Source organism: Chelonoidis abingdonii, chromosome 7 (genome assembly GCF_003597395.2).
Source record: "Chelonoidis abingdonii isolate Lonesome George chromosome 7, CheloAbing_2.0, whole genome shotgun sequence".
Taxonomy (NCBI): domain Eukaryota; kingdom Metazoa; phylum Chordata; order Testudines; family Testudinidae; genus Chelonoidis; species Chelonoidis abingdonii.
The window spans coordinates 100,703,629-100,722,285 of record NC_133775.1 but is presented as its reverse complement, the minus strand read 5'-3'; the positions used below and the strand labels follow the sequence as shown (position 1 = coordinate 100,722,285).

Here is an 18,657-nt window from a genome sequence, read left to right as displayed (position 1 = left end):
GGCTCAGGGCGGGGGCTCGGGGATGGGGGAGGGCACAAGGTGGAAGTTTCACCTAGGGCACGAAACATCCTTGCACCGGCCCTGGGGTCCACACACATGCCTTCGGCGCATCCTTCCCAGACATTTTAGAATCCTACTTATGGGAATTCAAAAACATTACCAAACAAGAGATGAGCGCATGAGGAAAAATTATAGCTTTGTTTCGACTTTGAACCAGATCCTTCATAAGGATAATAAAGTAAAAGGAGCAGCTCTTAATTTTGTAATTAAGGAATTATTTAGGGCAAATTAGCCTTCTTGAAATTAAGCCTAAATTCACTGGCGTTAGCCAAAAACATGACTGACTTACTCCCAGGCTTCTTATTAATGCCTATATCATATTTTGGCCAACAAGGCAGCAGAAAGCGCTTACTCAGTGTACGCAAGGTACTTGTAAAACATGCTGATGATGTCGTTCCAATGCCAGCTGTTTGGCGGCTGGACCACAACAATTAACAACCGCTCTGAATGCAAATTCTTAACACTGTAGCTAAATTGTTATATCTGTAGGGCAAAGAAAGCTTCCAAGAGCTTAAGATACAATTTTGTGGCAGCAAAAGGAGCCATGCTGGCTGGCTATGTGCCTCTGTGCATGCCAGAACACCTGCAGGCAGCGTCTGGAAGACGTTAGCTCCCCGATCCATTCTCAGGACACAGAGCTTATTTACACGAACCACTCCCTTGAATGGCTGTGACATCCTTTGGGGCCCACACACTAAGTACTTATAATGGTTCACAACATCGCTTTGGCTTGCCAAGCACAGCTAAGCACGCAGCACTGTGTCCACTGGACAGTGTAGAGAGCAAGCACTGAGCTTGCTGAGGCAGGAGTGCAATTGGTGCAGTCCCACAATGCACCTGTTGAGCTTCCCTCTGACATGCTGCATGCAAGAGACAGACAGCAGCTGCGGCAGTGCTGGACTAGTCCCAGCAATGCCCCACCGTCCCACCATCTTATGGCTTTGAGTAATAAGCAGAACACATTGAAACAGCCAGGAAAACACATTTTTCAACTGGAATAAAACATATCCATTACTTTTGTTTCCCACTGTTATGACTTTTACACTTGTGCATTGTGCTGTGGTGTTTTTTTACAGGCTCAGTATCATTTTTAAAGGCGCTATTTATAACTAATACTTTTTCAAACTGTATGCAGCATTAAAACTTTCGCCATTTCATTTGTCTAATTTGGGGCCCATTTCTCCAGCTCCTGTTTTGTTTTGTTTTGTTTTTTAAAGAGAGAGAGAGGCTGCTGGGCAGAGTTCAGTTCAACTCCTACAGTGCTGTTGAGGGAGAGCAAATGCATTTCCCTACAATGCTGTTTCCTTGGGAGAGCATAGGTGCTAGAACCAGGGGTGTTCAGCTCATGCCTTGCCCCTCTGGATGACCCGTCTTTGGATCCTAGGCAGCAAACACAAGAGAGAAAGAAATTTAGCACTTTTTGAAAACAGGCAATGTAGAAAAGGAAACGATTCATCCCTGAGTGGATGAATAAAGACTAATGTCCATATGCCCTCGAGCAGCACTGGCCTCCTGTGGAAGTGCTGGTCCCAGGGAAGTTAATGGACCTTCAACACAGGCTGAAAGTTAAACACACACTTAAGTGCTTTACTGAAAAGAGACGGACTGCTGAGTTAGGGCCAGAGTGACAGGCACGTGTACAAGGAGTCTGAAGCATGTGCCTAATTTTAAGTACAAAAGAAGTCTCATTGAAGTGGGTGGGCTTACCCAGGTGCTTAAAGTTCAGCATGTACTTAAGTGCTTCAGTGAATATCAGGGCCTAAACCACTCTCTTTTCCTGAACAGAAACTTTTTTAAAAAAATCTTTGTACATAAGATTCCTCCTTTTACATATCCTCTCTTTTAAGGCAGAATTATTTTATTATGGTAATTCAAATGCTTAACCATCCAGAATTGGGATGTGATCATCTTCATAAGCCATTCCAAGGTTTGCTTGTATCTCTGTCCTGAGGGTGAAGAGAGTGGTTCATAGTTTCCTCTCTCAAGCTACCAAATGCTTCCTCTTCCCCCTTGGTTGCCTCTCCTCCCATTTTTGAGTTCTGATGGGTACAATACAGTGCTAACCATGTTTATCTGATGTATTGAAGTGAGGGATTCCTAAGGGGAGCTGGCAGCCAGCCAGCAGCTAATGGCAGTATATAAGTAATTTGATGAAAAAGAATTAACATGCTAATTGTCAGGCTGTAGAGGGTGCTGCGGACTATGTAGAAAAAAAGAGACATTTTCTTATTTACCCTAGAGAGACCCATTTTAATAACAAAAGTCCAAGGAAGAGGGGGAGAGAGAGAGAGAGAGAGAGACTCTGATGCAATTTACGTTTGCTTTGTTCCCCCCCCCCCCACCCTTATCTCTAGCTTTACACCCAGAGCCTTGAAACTCATGAGGATCTATCATGAGATCTCTTCCCTTTTAGCATCAAGTCACTGCAAGATATCACAGGCTCCAGAAGCATTCAGCACCACTGTGTAATTCTTCCCTTCACATAGTAGCAAGTGACGCTCTGGTGGAGTGTCTGTTTAAAGGGAAAAGTCACGTTTGACATATTTATGCCCAGATCCCAGTTCCAGCTAACAGCTTAGCTGGAGCAGGGGTGAGGAAGAGGCATCAAAAGAACTAAGAACTTATTTTTGTTTTAAACAAAGGAGGCTTTTTGTTTCTTTAAAGCAACTGAAAAAGCTGATCCAGAAAGCGAAAGCTTCTCAGTGCTAGCTGCACAGTGCACAGTTAATAGATCAAAGAAGTCAACTAATGCTACACAAAACCAGCATTCCAGCAGTGAGGAGTCCCCTGAGGGAGGGAATTGCAACTGGGAATTCAACTAGATGTCAAAGAGGAAGCTGCTTCTTTTGGTGGACGTGGATCTTATTTAACACTGGATTTGTGTGCATCGCTCTTCAGATAATCATCTGGAAATCTGTTGTGCCTTCCCTTCAAAACAAGCAAGTGCTGCTATACAAAGTATTTCTTCTCTGTTTGGCTTACAGTATAGGGTTTTGTTAAAGAGGAGAGTCTTTTTTTCTAGGAACGGGAGGCTGCCACATTCCACTCCCAGGAAAATTAAGAAGATCCTGCCACCTCATCCTAGATAACCAGTTCAGTTCACACAGAAGACCCAGTCCTTTTGGCATAAGCCCTGGTTTTGTCTGAGAGAACAAGTGCCCAAACAAGAGGTTTATATATGAATATATATACACATTTTTTTTCTGATTACTATTTGAGGATTAATGATGTAAATGTGATCCAGGGAGACTGAAAGAAGCAAACTCACTGAGCCATGTAAGTGAACTGAATTGCTGCATTTACATTTATACAGTATGTGGCTGGATTTCAGCCCGTTACAAATGGGAATGGTCCTTTTCCACACCAAAGACTGACACTTTTACTCTCTTCTGATACACCTACAGGGGAAGACAATTGAAGCAAGAACATGTATAGTGAATTGTTAAATTCAACCAGTGCCACTGAAGCTCACCTAATCATTCAGACCAACACACCCTACCTGAACACCACACAGAGACCAGTAAGCTCCTCCGCGTTTTATATGTCAACAGCCAGGGTGTTAAAAGAAGGGGAAATAAATAAGCCAGATCTGGTGACTTACGTTGTTCTGTTTTTCTTCCTGCTTTTGACTGTGATAATAATTGTGCTCTTTATTAACTGTCAGTTGAAAAATTCTTTTTTTGCTACTCTACCTTATGACAGATCACTCAGAGAAACAAGGAGTACATGGAGGACACAAGCTGTCTAAAGTCAGAAAGAGGAAGCCTTGTTTAATACAGTTTTGCTTTGATATATAGCAGTAGCATGAGCCAGAAAACTTGTGCAATACAATGTTATTTCCTTATGCTGTTAGGTGGATCCAATCCCCTTTTAAATAATATTTGGAGTCTCAGTATTAAGAGAAAAAAAATTCATGCAGGGAAAAAAAATTGCTGAATGTATATTAGAGTAGATGTAAATAAAAAGTCCTTTTATGAATTAAAAAGATAAAGCATTGTTATGGTTAATTTCTGTACAGAGATACATACAAAAGAAATGCATTGCAGATAGTAGAAACCTCTGTTTAACTCTATATGTATGCAAATTTCATCACTGACCCATTCAATCAAGGTACAATGGCATTTGCCTTGACAATAATCTCTAATTTGTACATCTGGTGGAACTGTAGCCTGTATTTGGGAAATCATGGCATCAAATGTAGAAATGTTAAAATATTTACTTGAGGGCCACAATGAAGAAATCAATTTACTTTACAGACCCATTTTGCTTTATTGTTACCAGAAACATGTGGCAACGTAATGGAAGATATTTCTGGTAAAGACCGTAAGCCAAACATGCTTCTAGTTTTATTTAGCATCTCTTCTGTGATTCTGTTAACCAGCATTCTTGACGTTCTAGTGCAGTGATACTCTGACCTCAGTGGCTCAGGAGCCAAATTAGTGATCAATATTATCCAAAAGCTCCACCGTAGTGTGAATTCATTGTTTCATTTACTATAGTACTATTCGTATTCAAATAGGATGGGAGGGAAAACACTTAGTTTTATATATATTATTCTCACAGCAAATAAGTTATTAACTTAGTGGAAGTGCATAACTTAATTGGTTAATAACATAGTAAAACATCCTGATTGGTAAACAACTTAGATTGGTTAATAATTCAATCACAGTGTTTTAATATCATGTGCTGCTAAGAGCCGCAGGAGACACCTAAAAGATCCACTTGTGGCTCGCGAGCCACAGTCTGAGTATCACTGTTCTAGTGTATCTTGGTCAGATTGTCAGGTCTCAATTCTGCCAAATGGACCACTTAAGAATGAGGTAACTTGGTTTAAACTTTCTTGAGCAACAACAACAACAACAAAAGCTGCATTAACCAAAGGATCAACCCAAAAGGATCATTAGGGTGGAAAAATGCCACTGTGGCATGGAAACTAATTATGAGAGGATAACATCAGTCCCATTTCAGTGCAAAAAAAATGAGTAGCAAATTGAAAAGCAAGCATCACAATTTATAAGAATGGTTTTTTTAATGCTCACAATTATTTTCATCCCATGCTTTTGGCATACTGCTGGAAAAAATTAGAAGCATGGGTGGAGGATGGTGCCATTTACTCAGCAGTGGCCACTGGTGACAAATTTAAATTGCAATTAATTAGCAATGAGGCGCTGTTATAAGAGCTGCATGAAAATGTCTGTTTAAACTTACTAATTGATTTGATTCTTTACGTGTACAAAAATGTGATTTACTACAGAGCTGCATACTTCTATTCTGTAATCCCTGTTTTGCAGTAGAAGAACTGCACAGTGACTGGTATGCATTGTCATTCTATTTAATAGTCAAAGAATGTCCCATACCCAGTGGTTCGCCAAGGTCGAGGCTGTAAGTATACAGGTGTATGTATATAGACACATACACAGAAGGCCAGATTCTACTCTCAGTGACTCTGGCAAAATCCAAGTGAAACAAATGGGATTCAGCTGATGTCACTAAGAGCACACTTTGTACCTGTGTTTCAGTTCATTAAAGCCAACTGGAAAAAGTTTACAAATAGATCTTTACACACACACAGTCAGCTGATATAGACACAACCACGTGTGTGTGTGTGTGTGTAACCTGTTTTTAAGCTCTCTTACCTTACAAGAAATGTTACCATTGACAAATCAACTCTCCTTTTATGCTCTCATAGTAGTGAACACTTTATGCTTTTATCAGAGAGAAGAACAAAACTACCATATAACTAGGTCTGACTTTTTTCACCAGGAGCAATTCTGATCTCACGTAAACCAGTTTAACACTGGTGTAACTCCAAGGACTCATTCGAGTATAAATGCAGAGTTTATATGGGAGCTCCATTTAGCGCAACACATCTAAATGTAAGAGTTAGAAGATTAAGTAATCAAACTAGGCAATAAATGACTTTTAAACAATGACAGTGTGTTTTAAATAATCACAAATAACAAGTTTGGTCTAAGAATTTCCATTGGCACAACAATTACGACCTTTTAAAGTGTGTTTTGCATTGTACTGTAATTCATTTGTATTAAAATATTCCATCACACAAGAAAAACCACAGCAGAATCCTATTTTTAAAGGGTTAATGACAAGAGGAGGGTCATCAAAAGAATATGGCACGCTTACAATGATATTTACAATGGCACTTGGTAGCAACAACAGTTTACTGAACGTCTGAATTTTTCTTACCAGCCCCCCAAAATGCTCAGGTACGTTAATGCAATTTTAACAAATGGCGGGGGAGAGATCAGATATAGTCTCTTTTACTAAACCCAAAATGTTGACAGCAAGGCCACAGACAGGGGGCAACAAAGGATTATTTAGAAGCATTCTTGATCATGAATTCAATTTTCTGATGTCAGTCCATGACTCCTGTTAAGCATGATAGTAAATATTCCTTGTGCAAGTTTTTTGCACTTACCTCACTAAAAAAACCATGTGTATAGTATTTGTGTATGTACTATGGCCTCCTATCGAATTGCTGAATGGTGGCAACACAATTTCAACTTCTCTGCAAAGGAGATTATACTTTGCATCAAAGAGCTGTGTACTACTGTAAAAAGGACATGACTTTCTGTACTTAATAACCATCTGAACTCTGACACAAATTCTGTAATAATGAATAGGGCCCTGATTCAGAGAGGCACTTAAGCAGCTGCTTAACTTTAAGTGTGTGAACATTGGAAAGCTGCAGCTGGTGCAGAATCCTGCAGTCTGCATTTTAAATGGAGTTACATATTGGCAGCACATTGGACCAGCACTCCCTGATCTCTGCACTTGCTTCCAAAAAGCTTCTGGGTTAATTTCCAGCTGTTGGTTTTAACCTCTACAGCTTGGAACCTCCTTACCTGACCAACTGGCTCTTGCCCTGTGACACAGCTCGGATCGGCGACTGTGCTCGAGCTGGATAGTCAAGATGGAGCTGCTGCCAATATGATCTTTGCAGGAGACCTTTAGTTTTGGAGCTTGGTCTATCAGAGCCCAAGTTCGTTAGCATTCTAAGCAATTCCCATTTTTCTTCTCTCTTTCTAAGGCTGTTGAGGAGTGGCTGAGCTGAGGTGGGCATATGTGGAGTCACTTCTGCATTGGTGTATGATTTTGATTCATGGGATCTGTGCCTACAGCACAAGATAGGCACCTATATCTGTTATGAATTTAAAATAAATACCCATTTGCCCTTCTAATTAGCCCTGAATTAGCAACCAGCCTAGGAGCAGTTTGGTGTTTACCTTCAAAGACCCTCCCCCACCCTAATTTATTTATTTTTAAGAAAATATGCAGCGTATTTGCCTAATGATGGGATAATTGTGTGAAAGAGCCATTGTGATTTACACCTGGAAGAAAAGATTCTTCCATAGGACTCATAAACCTGTCATTAAAATAAAATATGTAGCCAGGCAGCAGGCTAGGGATAAAAGACAACAGCTCAGTATTTCAGTTACATGCGAGAACGCTGTTAAATGTGGTGCCTGTGTCTATAAATCCAAGGGCTAAACTGAGTTGTGCGATCATACACTTGGAATGGATGTTAAACCTCCAGAGCCACAGCAATTTGTAATTGTACCATTTCTTCTGGGATTTCATCTTTTAGTGTATTCTAAGGAAAGGAAATGCCAGGTCCCCAACCACCACTTCAAAATGGGAACCGTAGAGATATAGGCTTCTCCAGTTTAATTTTCATGACAAAAAAGGGACTTTTGTAAATAATGTAGAGTCTGAGACTATTGAAAATAGCCAAGTTTAGTCACTTGTGAATTGTGTCACTTAGGGGTTGTTTCTGGGCTTCCATGTTTACAAAAGCAGGTTTCAATGAATAGCAGCTGGAGAGGCTGAATAGGATGAAGAGCCCTGATTTCCTGCAGCGACATATTGTACAGTGGGACTCAATATTTATATAGGAGTGGGTGGATTGATATAAACACAATTGAAGTGTTGGGGGGAGATGCTGTTTTGATGAAAGCCTTTTTCATGAACCTTTAGAAAACCTATAGCTTTAAAGGGTTGGTATTTGGAAGCACATTCAACCTAGAAACATCGCCAAATAAATCAGTCTGAAAAGGTGCAAGGGAGACCTGACTGGACTGTGAATGCTCTGGGCCTTCATCCTCCCCCCCCCCCTTCTGAAATTAATTACTGCATATTACAAAGTAATTTACAAGTTGCAGGTTTATGCAAAGAAACTTATGGGAAGTTGTTTTAACATTCATAAGTACACACACAGAGTGCACCCTACAAAACATCTTAGGGAGAACGTTATCATCACCTTTACCCTTTCCTTGCAACTGGTTCATTTTCCATTTCTATCTTCGTTGCAACAGCAGGAATTTCTCTATCTGTGTTTCCTGGTATGGGAACAGGAAGTGGCGTTAGCCACCATTAGCAAACATTCTCTGAACACATGGTCTGTTCATTCCTAGGGTTACATTTTGCTTAATGTTTGTTGGAACTGCATCTGTTATTGGAAGCTTAAGGAGATATTTTTTTCCCCATTGTCTTCATAATAAGATCATTTTTAGAGCAGCAATGAACTGTTCAGTGGAGATTTGAAATTTACTAAAAAAGCCCCAAGACTTAATCCTGTTTTTGGCTTTTAGAGGCTATAATATTTGCTTCATTTTACCTTGCAGTAACTTTAAAATCTCTACTCCAAAGTTATATCCAACCAATCTTCCCACTCCAGTGCTTTCTTGAGAGGTTCATGGTTTTCCTGAGAATAGGTCTTGGGTTTGGAGAGACTGTAGGAAGAAAGATTTCATGTGAATGATTGGATTATATAGAGCATTTCAATTTAGTCTCCAAAATAACTGTGTTGTTTACAACAAGAGGCTTGCACCTTCAAAAGGTGAATGGAAAACAGTTATTATTAACCCTTTAAGACAAAATATCTGTTGACATAAAATGATACATACATACTTTTTAAAGAGTCAGCATTCCTTTTCCTTAGTGCCTGAAAAGTGAGAGTATGATATTCATTTTCCATGCCACACTAGTAACAGCCTTAATGAAAGCATGACAAAGAATAAAACTGCCTACTCCAATTTAAGTATTAGTGATGCCAATGAGTGTTAGAGGGAAAAACCCTAAAATCAAGACCTGCCAGGTAAGAAACTTTTCACATTCTCAATATACCCAAAATAGTAGCTGCTCCAGATATCATGAAGGCAGTTTCACAGAGGGAACAGAAATACAGGATGACTATAATAACCCTCAGTTGCTCTGAATTAAATATTATTTGGGAGGACTAGAATCAAACATCATACACCCCTCTTTTCCAAATTCCTTCAAATCTCTACCTCGTCACAGGAATAGCCTTATCTTCACTAGAGGGGAAATGTGTTTTCTTAACTAGCATTAACTAACTCAAGGTAATATCCTAGTGAAGACAAGGCAGTTTGTAGTTTTCACATGAGTTAGTAGGTCACAATAAGGACTATGGGGCAGCTTAGGGGTTTCCCTGGCTTGTGAAAACTACAAACTGCCTTGTCTTCACTAGGATTGTATCTTGAGCTAATTAGCCAAGCTAAGAACACCTCTTTTTCCTACTGGGGGTGCAATCGTGTCTATGCTATGGACCTTACAGAGGCACAGCTGTGCCTCCCTAAGGTCTCCTGGGTAGCCACTCTGTATCAGGGGAAGCCCAGTGAGTTTCTGAGTGTCAGGGCAACTCATGGAGTCTCTGCGAGTCACGGCAGCCAGATGCTCCATTTTGTTTCAGAGAAATCAAACAAATGTTTGGATTTTTCCAAAACAACATTTTTCAGAATTTCCTCGATACAGGAAATTTTGAATTTTCTAGCTTTTGTTCCGAATTGAAATGAAAACTTATTTTTGAAATATTTCCTACAAAAAGACTTCTCAGGGCCTCTGGCTCTGCCATTGTCCTGCAACAAGTCTCAAGTGTTTGCAGAGGGGTGGCCTGTCTTGAACTATTCTTCTTCCATCCTGCTTGTTTCTCTTACAGCCTGCTATTAAATTAACCAGTATATTCATACAGCGAACTTCCCAATAACCAGCTCAACAGTATTCATATCTTATTACAGAGCAGCTCCACACCTGTCAAATGTACTGTCTTATTTGTCAGCAAATAGTTACATTTAATAAAAAATTTCACAAGGACTGGGCCTTGCACAGCAGAATTCTGGATACAGGATAATTTACCATGTCCCCGTTCCCATTGCACTAGGAATCTCTCTCTTCATTTTGCAGTAAATTGACCTTTATTATTTTACATGTGTTAGAACAGGGTTCCTACCTCACCACCATAACCATGACTGTGTATTCTTCAGTAGAGAATTAACTAGCTAACTAAAAGATTATGGCACATAACTCTGAAATTTGTGATATATTCAAAGTGTTTTATTTGATTCTCACTATTTTCATTGCATTTTCATAAGCACCATTTTCAATCAAGTAAAAAGAAGCTGGCATTCTTAAGCATTCTACACTAATGGATGCTTTTAAGCACGTTTCAGTTTGAAAGTATGAAATACATTGCATGCAAGATTTGGGCATTTTGTAGTATTTTCTACACATACACACAGCATTGAACTTCCAGATCTGTTTTCCTGCAAATGGGTGATTCAGCAGTGCCCAACACACAATGTAAAGCTATTTTCATCATTTAGTAGCTTCATTTTTTAAATCAGCTCCTTAGCAGAAGAGGAAATGGAGCATCTTACAAAAAGTATCATGTATAATTTGTGCAAATGAGTTTCAATGGGCTGTGAAAATTCAGTCTTGGAAATAAAGCATATTCTTTTCACATTCGAAATTCAGCTTTTAAAAATGAGGAAAGAAAATCCCTCCCCTCACACACTCTCATATTTTCTTAATGTATGTCAGGCTACCTAGGCATAGAAACAAATAACCTGATAAAAATAAACCTGGTACACTTTTTTCTTAAAAAGTTACATTTTAAAATATCTTTAAGTAAAAATACCATAAGTGCTTTGGGAGGGTGAACGTTCTTTTGTTCTGTTTGTACCAGCACCTAGAACAATGGGCTCTTGGTCTATGACCAGGGTTCCTAGGCATTCCCACAGTACAAATAATAAAAATATTAAGCAAAAGTAAGGTTGATGCTACAGTACCGGGATTCAAAACAGACTGGAGATTGATCTGACTAAGAACATCCTGAGATACATCCAGTAAAGATTTTTATTTTTTAAATCCCTAAAAAGAAAATTAAAATCCAAGGGTTCTGCAAGGGATATAAACCCTCAAGATAAAATCCTGGTCCCTTCGTCATTAATGGAAAAACTCCCATTCATGTCAATAGGGTTAGTCTTTCACTCTTATGCTTCAGGGCATAAGGCAGCCTCTCACTGGCTTGTGTTAGGAGGACACTGTCCCTAGGAGCAGGCTATTCCATAGCTGCCTACTGCAAAGTTTCTTGCACCTTCTCCTGACCCATTTGATACAGGCCATTCAGAGGCAGGATACAAGACTAGACAGATGGCTCTAACCAGTTTCCTGTGGTATTTTTCATCAGCGAGAGTGCATGTGTTGCTATAGTGCTTCAATAGCTGTGTAGCAATTTTCAGACAGGAGACCCTGTAGAACACTTCACAAATGGATGGTCTATTCAGCGAGACTTGGCTAGTGGGTGCACTCTGTCTGGAAAGGGGGAGAGTAGTCAAGTGCTGAATGACATAATTTCTTGGAATTTTATGTGTTGGTTGGTAATACTTGGGCCAGATCTTTTTCATTGGTACAAGCCACCGACTTACTTAACGCACAAGCACTGAGATTTGCACTTTTTCTTTTGGCATTTGTACTCAGATACTTAAACTCTCCCTACACATGGCCTCCTACAAAAATGGCCTCTGAGAAGATCTGATCCAAAGCCTACTCAAGGCAGTGGGAGTCAGGCCAGAAATGTTTTGCTTTCAGTAAATGCTGGCAACTGATTATGAACCAGGGAGGCTGACTCAGAAGCCAGTGAACAGTCTGAGACTTACCAGAACACAAAGGGTTCCAAAGATCCGCACTTGGGTTGAGTGGCTTGGATGGCAGAGGGAGAAAAAAAATCAACAGCCCACCACCAGAAAAGTACAGAGTTGTGGTTTGGCTAAGAAAGGGACTGAGGCAGTAGTGAGGCTATATAAAAAGCTGATTCACGTGGGATTGCAGTTAACTTTTCTGGTGGTTTTGCATTGTAGAGATTTACACCCCCATGAGTTCACTTCAGTTATGGCTTCACCTGATCCTTGAGACCCAAAGCAAAGCCCGGGATGGATTAAATCACAGATTTCAAAAGTCTTTTGCCACCCGCTCTCTACTCTTCTTGGTGATCCGTTCCTCTTCAAGATTTGTTCTCCCTCTAAAAATCTGAAACAACTAGAGTGGGGATTCCTAGTGTATCATTAATAGAAAAGTATATTTCCTCTATATGTTAACTACCCAGCAAGATGATAGCTAAGTCCATATCTGTACCCATGAAATAGTTGGCATGCTTTATGTTAAATGTTACATTGTAAATGTTCTCATTCAAAACCACTATTACCTGTCTACTGCAGAAAGATACCCACAGAAGAAATCCATTCGTTTACTAATACTCATCTAGAATTATGGTAACACCAAGGATATAAATACACCAAAGCTTAATCGAATTAGAATTTACATTGCTTGGGGATTTTTTCAGGAATCCATTTTAGCGAATAAAATGGAAGACAGCTTGCTTTGCATCCCAAATCAGAAGATTAACATTGTCTCGAGTTTTCCTTTTAAAATCTTAAAACAACGTCACAGAGTGTGGGCTGATGACTAAAAACATGTTTTTATTTTTGAACAAAAACAAAATACCTGATTTCTGGGCCAAGCTGACTGACCTCAGCTACATATTAGTAGAAGATAGAATAAATTAGAACCAGTGGGTCAGGTTCTGCATTTACTCGTCAGTGATCACATTTCTTGACCCTGTAGAACCTTTTCATACAAATTTGCAAAATGTGACCATGTACCTCAGCTCAGAAGAGTCTTGTGTAAATGAGAAGTTCAACGCAATTAAGTTTATTCATTTTCTGGACAAGACTCATTGACTGCATGTATTATTTAGCTCTACATAAACCTTTTGCCTGATGAATATAAAGCTCTGTAAATATTTTGTCAATGGAATACTAAATCTTATAGGCTGAGATACTGAAGATGACAAGTTAAATGGAAAAATCATAATTTCTGTAACACAAAGTGCTTTCTTCGTGAAAGCAAATTTTAAAACGCCCAAATTAATACACTGACTCAATACTCTTGACTGATGCATATGCAACCTGCTGAATGGATCCACATATGAATGGTACCATTACTCAAGGGCAGAAGCAATCACTGTATAGCTACTGAATAGCTTTTTTAAGATTGTTTTCTCTAGGTGAGAGGGATCTTTGAATACGGTATTAAGAGAAAGCAGGATATATTTAACCAGGACATGCCTCAGGTATGCTTTAAGGCATAAAGCCAAGCAACAGATTAATGTCTCAGTAAGACATGTCAGGAGTGTCTTAATGTGTTACAGTATTGATCGGTTACTTCTACTTTTTTTCCCTAAAGGGCTGAATTTTCAAAAACCTGTGTGGGTGCGGAAACCAACCTGTGTTGCTCCCTGGCGCTCAAACAGGAACACGTGCATAGGATCCCTTTTAATATGAGTCTCTAACAGTTTTCTGAGTGCTGCCAGCATCTGATGCTGGCACTGAAGGATGGGCATGTGAAAATGGGACAGGCAGGCACCACCTTACTGAGACAGCTTAGGCCATCTAAGCCCCCAGTCCTGCAAAGACAAACTGTGAGTCGACTTGAACTAAATAGGATTACTCACATGCTTAAAATTAAATAAGTGCACAAACCTTTGCAAGAAAGGCAAGTTTGGCAGGGACAAGCCAGGAGGCACAAGCAAAGATTGCTTCAGTGGTTGCTGGGACAGCTACTGCAGTTCTAGAGAGGCAGCAGCTGGGGCAGTACAGCACACACACACGCTTTGCATTGGATGAGTGGCTGGGGCTGTCCGAGCATTAAAACTAGAGTGCCCCGTCCTCGCTGTGTTTTTTCATCAGGATGGCAAACACCTCACCGCAATATGAACCCCTCTCTTTTTAGGAGTGAAGACAAAACCTTGGGGAACAGGGAACTGCAGCCTTAGGCCCCCTTGAGAAGAAAACAGAGTGAATCTTCTCTTTTATTTCTAGAACAGGGGTTCTGAAACTGGGGGTTGGGACCCCTCTGTGGGTCATGAGGTTATTATATGGGGGGTCGTGAGCTGTCAGCCTCCACCCCAAACCCCGCTTTGCCTCCAGCATTTATAATGGTGTTAAATGTATAAAAATGTGTTTTTAATTTATAAGGCGGGTCACACTCAGAGGCTTGCTATGTGAAAGGGGTCACTAGTACAAAAGTTTGAGAACCACTGCTCTAGAGACAGGGTAGTCCAAAGGTATTGGGCACCTCTGGGAAAACTTAGAGGGCATGATCCTTGGGGTGCAAACAGGAGCATGGGTATAGGACTGACACAACAGGGCCCCCCCCCTTTATAAATGTCATAGTGCTCAGCTCTGGTTACCTTAGCATGTTAAAAGGGAAAATTCAGACAGGCAGTTCTTGCTAATGCTGCTGCCTCATAGAACGCAGTCAACGCACAGGGAACATAGGAGAAGTGACAGTTAGATAACTGCAGACAGGTAGGGGTCAGAGACAGAAATGTTTTCAAGGGTCCTCCCATTCTCTCGCACACACACAGAATCCTATTTTCAATTCATTGCCAAGTCTTTTTCCACTTTGGTACCCAGAGTGTTCACAGCTTCCTATCGGTGAGATTCATGTCTGGCTGTGGTCCTACTGCATGCAGCACTTGAGAAACAGGAGGCTTGGTACTAGTTTCACTTTCTGCAAAGATCTTTTCTATTAGTATTTGAAGCTGCTATTCTCCTTGACAATACGCACAGTGTGGCAGAAATTTTCAAAGCCGAGTAAGAAATTTGAATATTCAATAATGCAAACAAAAAATAACTATCTAGTAATAGTCTAAAAGCTTCGATTCTACAGATTTTACCTTTTAAAAATCTGTAGTAGATAATTAAACACCTTTTAGCGAAGGCTGATAGTTCTACCTTCACTACTGGATTTGAGAATGCTATTGAGCATGTGTTCTTTGTTTCAATATCTCACGCAACGGGTTAACTAGAGAAATCGCTATAGAAAATAGCCTCTAAATGTCACTTATATTTATACTAAATAGAAAATTGTAAGCTGTACTACATGAAATGCTACAGGCATAAGTGACAGTGTTAGCTAAATTTCAAGAGACCCTGTGTTCATATAGTTGACAAGTGAGAGCTGAAGTTACAGGGATTAGCCAAAACAAGCAAGACTTCAGACACATTTAAAAGCTTGGTTTCAGAAGTGCTCAGTTTTTATTTTATATGCCAGTTGGAAATTTGGCTGTCGTCCTCTATTAGGACTGAGAGCAGGAACTATGGCACTTAACCCAGAACATGGAGTATTTTTGTTTAAAGCTCTGTCTTCAGAGTAAAACTATTACCTGAGCAATGTTTAGTTTGGATAGTTATTTATGAGCAGGCATGAAATGTATCCATCATGATAATACTTTTAAATTCCCTCAAAGGAAAAAACAGACAAGACTAATAAAACTTTTACATTTTGTTCTAATATATACCTTTCAACTGAGAGTAACATCAGCTGTAGAAAGCTGTTAATGCAATACTAAACTTCCAGACAAAAGCTTATTCAGCTGCAATTCGAGAAAAACATAGCCAATCAAGGGTAAAAAGCCTTACAAGAAGGTGGTAATTATATTACAAATACTAATATTAGAATCTCTGAAGATTTAAAGTTAGGGTTAAGTTTAAAAGTAACCCAAAGTTCTGAAGTTATGGTGATGGCTTATCATTCAAGAAAGCAACTACCATGGAGGAAATGGGTTCTGATCCTTTAAAAATAAAGACTTCCAACAAATAACTTAGCAAGGTTTCTAACCTGACTGCTGTCTCCACCAGGAAGAGGGCTAGAGGCTTTATTTTATTTTTAAATGAAAGCTTAAGTTTTCATTCATTTGACACCCTTTAAAGTATACTAGAGCCCAAGAGGCCATTTTGACATTGCTGTTTTGGAAAGCTAGCTATTCACTTGCAAAAAATAACTGCCCCGGGTCAGAAATGGTTCTGTGCAGTAGGATCTAATTACATTTTATTTGAACTTTCTAGGACATTTTTTGGAAGGAGGTGAGAGGGAAAGGTGAGAAGACATGTTATTAGAAGAAAGTGAAAAACATGAACCAGCAACTGCTTCTTCTCTCACCCCAAACTCCTGTCTCTCACAAATGACAACCATGTGGGCAAAGAAATCTACTCACCAGCTACACATGCAAAATGTGAAGTTGGAAATGACCTTTGACGATTCTAGGAGGAAGTGGGACAAAAGCAAGTGCTCTCAGGGGAGCATCCTGTAACCCCTATATTCCTCATTTTTATATAATTGTGATATTGCATATAAAGCGTGCCCTGGAAGGTATCAGGGGAAAGGTTATGATCAGCTGAAAGTCACTGTTCTACCTAAATATGTATATTAATGCATATGTAATTATAAGAATGTGTTATATGGTTTTCACTAAAATATGCAGTGGGTTTGGGAGGTGCCCAGATACTAGCTTTACAGAGACAATCACAAGAGAGGTCACCAACACCTGGGTGGGTGCTGCGAACAGACGTCACCAGCCATTGTCCAACAAGGGAGCTACAATAACTCACCTGCATGAGGCCACACCAGGGGAATTGCTCAACTTGCCTGGGGACTCAGCAGTGCCCACCAGACATGCCTGGACTTGTATTTTCCAAGGATATGGGACTGCAGGTATAAAACAGAACAGAGGGGCCTCATGCTGGACCTTTTCTCCTGCCCCTCCCCACCCTCCGCTCTATACTGCAAGCAACAAGAACACTGAGGAGACTGGCCCAGATTTCAAGGGTGAAATCTGTGTACTATGAACTGCAATAGCCAGGGGGATGAGGAAAAACTGCTTAATCAAGATGTTGCCCAGTCTAATAGGGTTGAGAGGTTAGACAGCATGCTTATATTTTCTTTTGGTAACTAATCTGGCTTTTTGCCTATCATTTAAAATCTATCTTTTGTAATCAAAAATTTGCTTAACTGTTTATCTTTACCAGTGAGTTTGCCTGAAGTGTGTGGCAAATCTGCTCAGGTTTGCAAAGGCTGGGGTATGTCCATTTTCCATTGACGAAGCGGTGAACCAATTCATAAATTTGCAGGGCTCATCTTGAGGGGAGAGGGACTGGGCTCTGGTGCTTTTCCCTATGTGATTCATGAGTGGCTCTAGTAGCATTCGTGCAATATAGCTAGATGGGGGTCGCCCATGCTGTTGTGCACGGAGTGATCACAGCATGGGGAGGGTTTTCCTGCTGATCACTAGCAAGGCACTGTGAGACAGCCTAGACTGGAGAGAATTCATGGGGCACCGTGGTCCCACAATCCCAGGCTGTACCGCAGAGATCCTGTCACAGCAAGTCTCAGCTATAGCTATGCAAGACATTCTATTACAGGTGGACATTTTTAAAGTTGTTTGATATTTCTGTACATTGTCCCAAACTGACGTTCAAACTGCCTTTTAATAGCCTCCTTGGTAGGGCTTGCTACAAAACAAGAATTCTGGCTGGTGAAAATTTTTAACTTTTTGTTTTTATTCCAGAGCAGGGCAAAACCAAGACCTTCCAAAAAGTTTTGCAAAAAATGGGAATAGCCAATAGCCCAGCAGTTAGGGCACTCACCTGACATGGGAGACGCAGGTTGAGACAGGGAAGGGTACATCCCAAGGGAGTGCATTAATTACTGGGCTACCAGCGCTTCTGGGATGAGGGGGGGTTTCATTTTGACTAAAATTGTATCTTGCATCCAAACACGTTTTGCAGAGAAACAGTATGTTCCCAGGAAACACTGCAATTTTCCAAACAAACATATGTGGTTGAAAAATTCTCCAAGATTTCTGAAGAGAAAACTGCACTGTTATTGACTTTGTATATAGTAACATCAGATACTGACTTCTGATAGCTGAGAGAAACAGGAACAAATGTCATTTGATTGTATTATCAGGTTTGAAAGCTGCGTGAAGGTCGTAAAAATGCCCAAGCCTTCTACACCAGGGCTTACACTTTCACAGCTACCCACTTGCTTTTGTATTTGTTTTCCAATAATTTTTTTTGATTGAGAAAGCCATTGAAAATCATAGGCAGCATTACTATCAGAAGGTTTGTACCTGCCCATAGCAGGTCCCTAAGCAGGAAGCATTGACAAAATCAAGCAGTGCCATTATCTCCGTTTCAGCTCTGTACTAACTAAAGAAAGAACTGGTCCCTCCTGTTGCTTTTATGTGGACTGGCATAGCATGTAACTATACATTATCTTCTCCGTTCTCAATTTATTACTTCCTGTAAAGTATTGGGCATTCTTAAACATGATTCAGAGGGGTAGCCGTGTTAGTCTGGATCTGTAAAAGCAGCAGAGAATCCTGTGGCACCTTATAGACTAACAGACGTTTTGGAGCGTGAGCTTTCGTGGGTGAAT

At 40.2% G+C, this 18,657-nt stretch overlaps 1 protein-coding gene across 1 annotated transcript; it reads left to right on the top strand.

The window, feature by feature from the left end:
* Positions 1-2,492: 2,492 nt before the first annotated feature.
* Positions 2,493-4,569, top strand: SMIM32 (small integral membrane protein 32). Its single transcript, XM_075068295.1, has one exon. It carries the CDS (start codon positions 3,488-3,490, stop codon positions 3,806-3,808), a length of 321 nt encoding a protein of 106 aa, XP_074924396.1. The 5' UTR covers positions 2,493-3,487; the 3' UTR covers positions 3,809-4,569.
* The last annotated feature ends 14,088 nt before the right edge of the window (positions 4,570-18,657 follow it).

Bases quoted from the DNA above. Each gene is read 5' to 3' on its own strand.
- SMIM32 (XM_075068295.1), top strand. From the start codon at position 3,488: ATGTATAGTGAATTGTTAAATTCAACCAGTGCCACTGAAGCTCACCTA.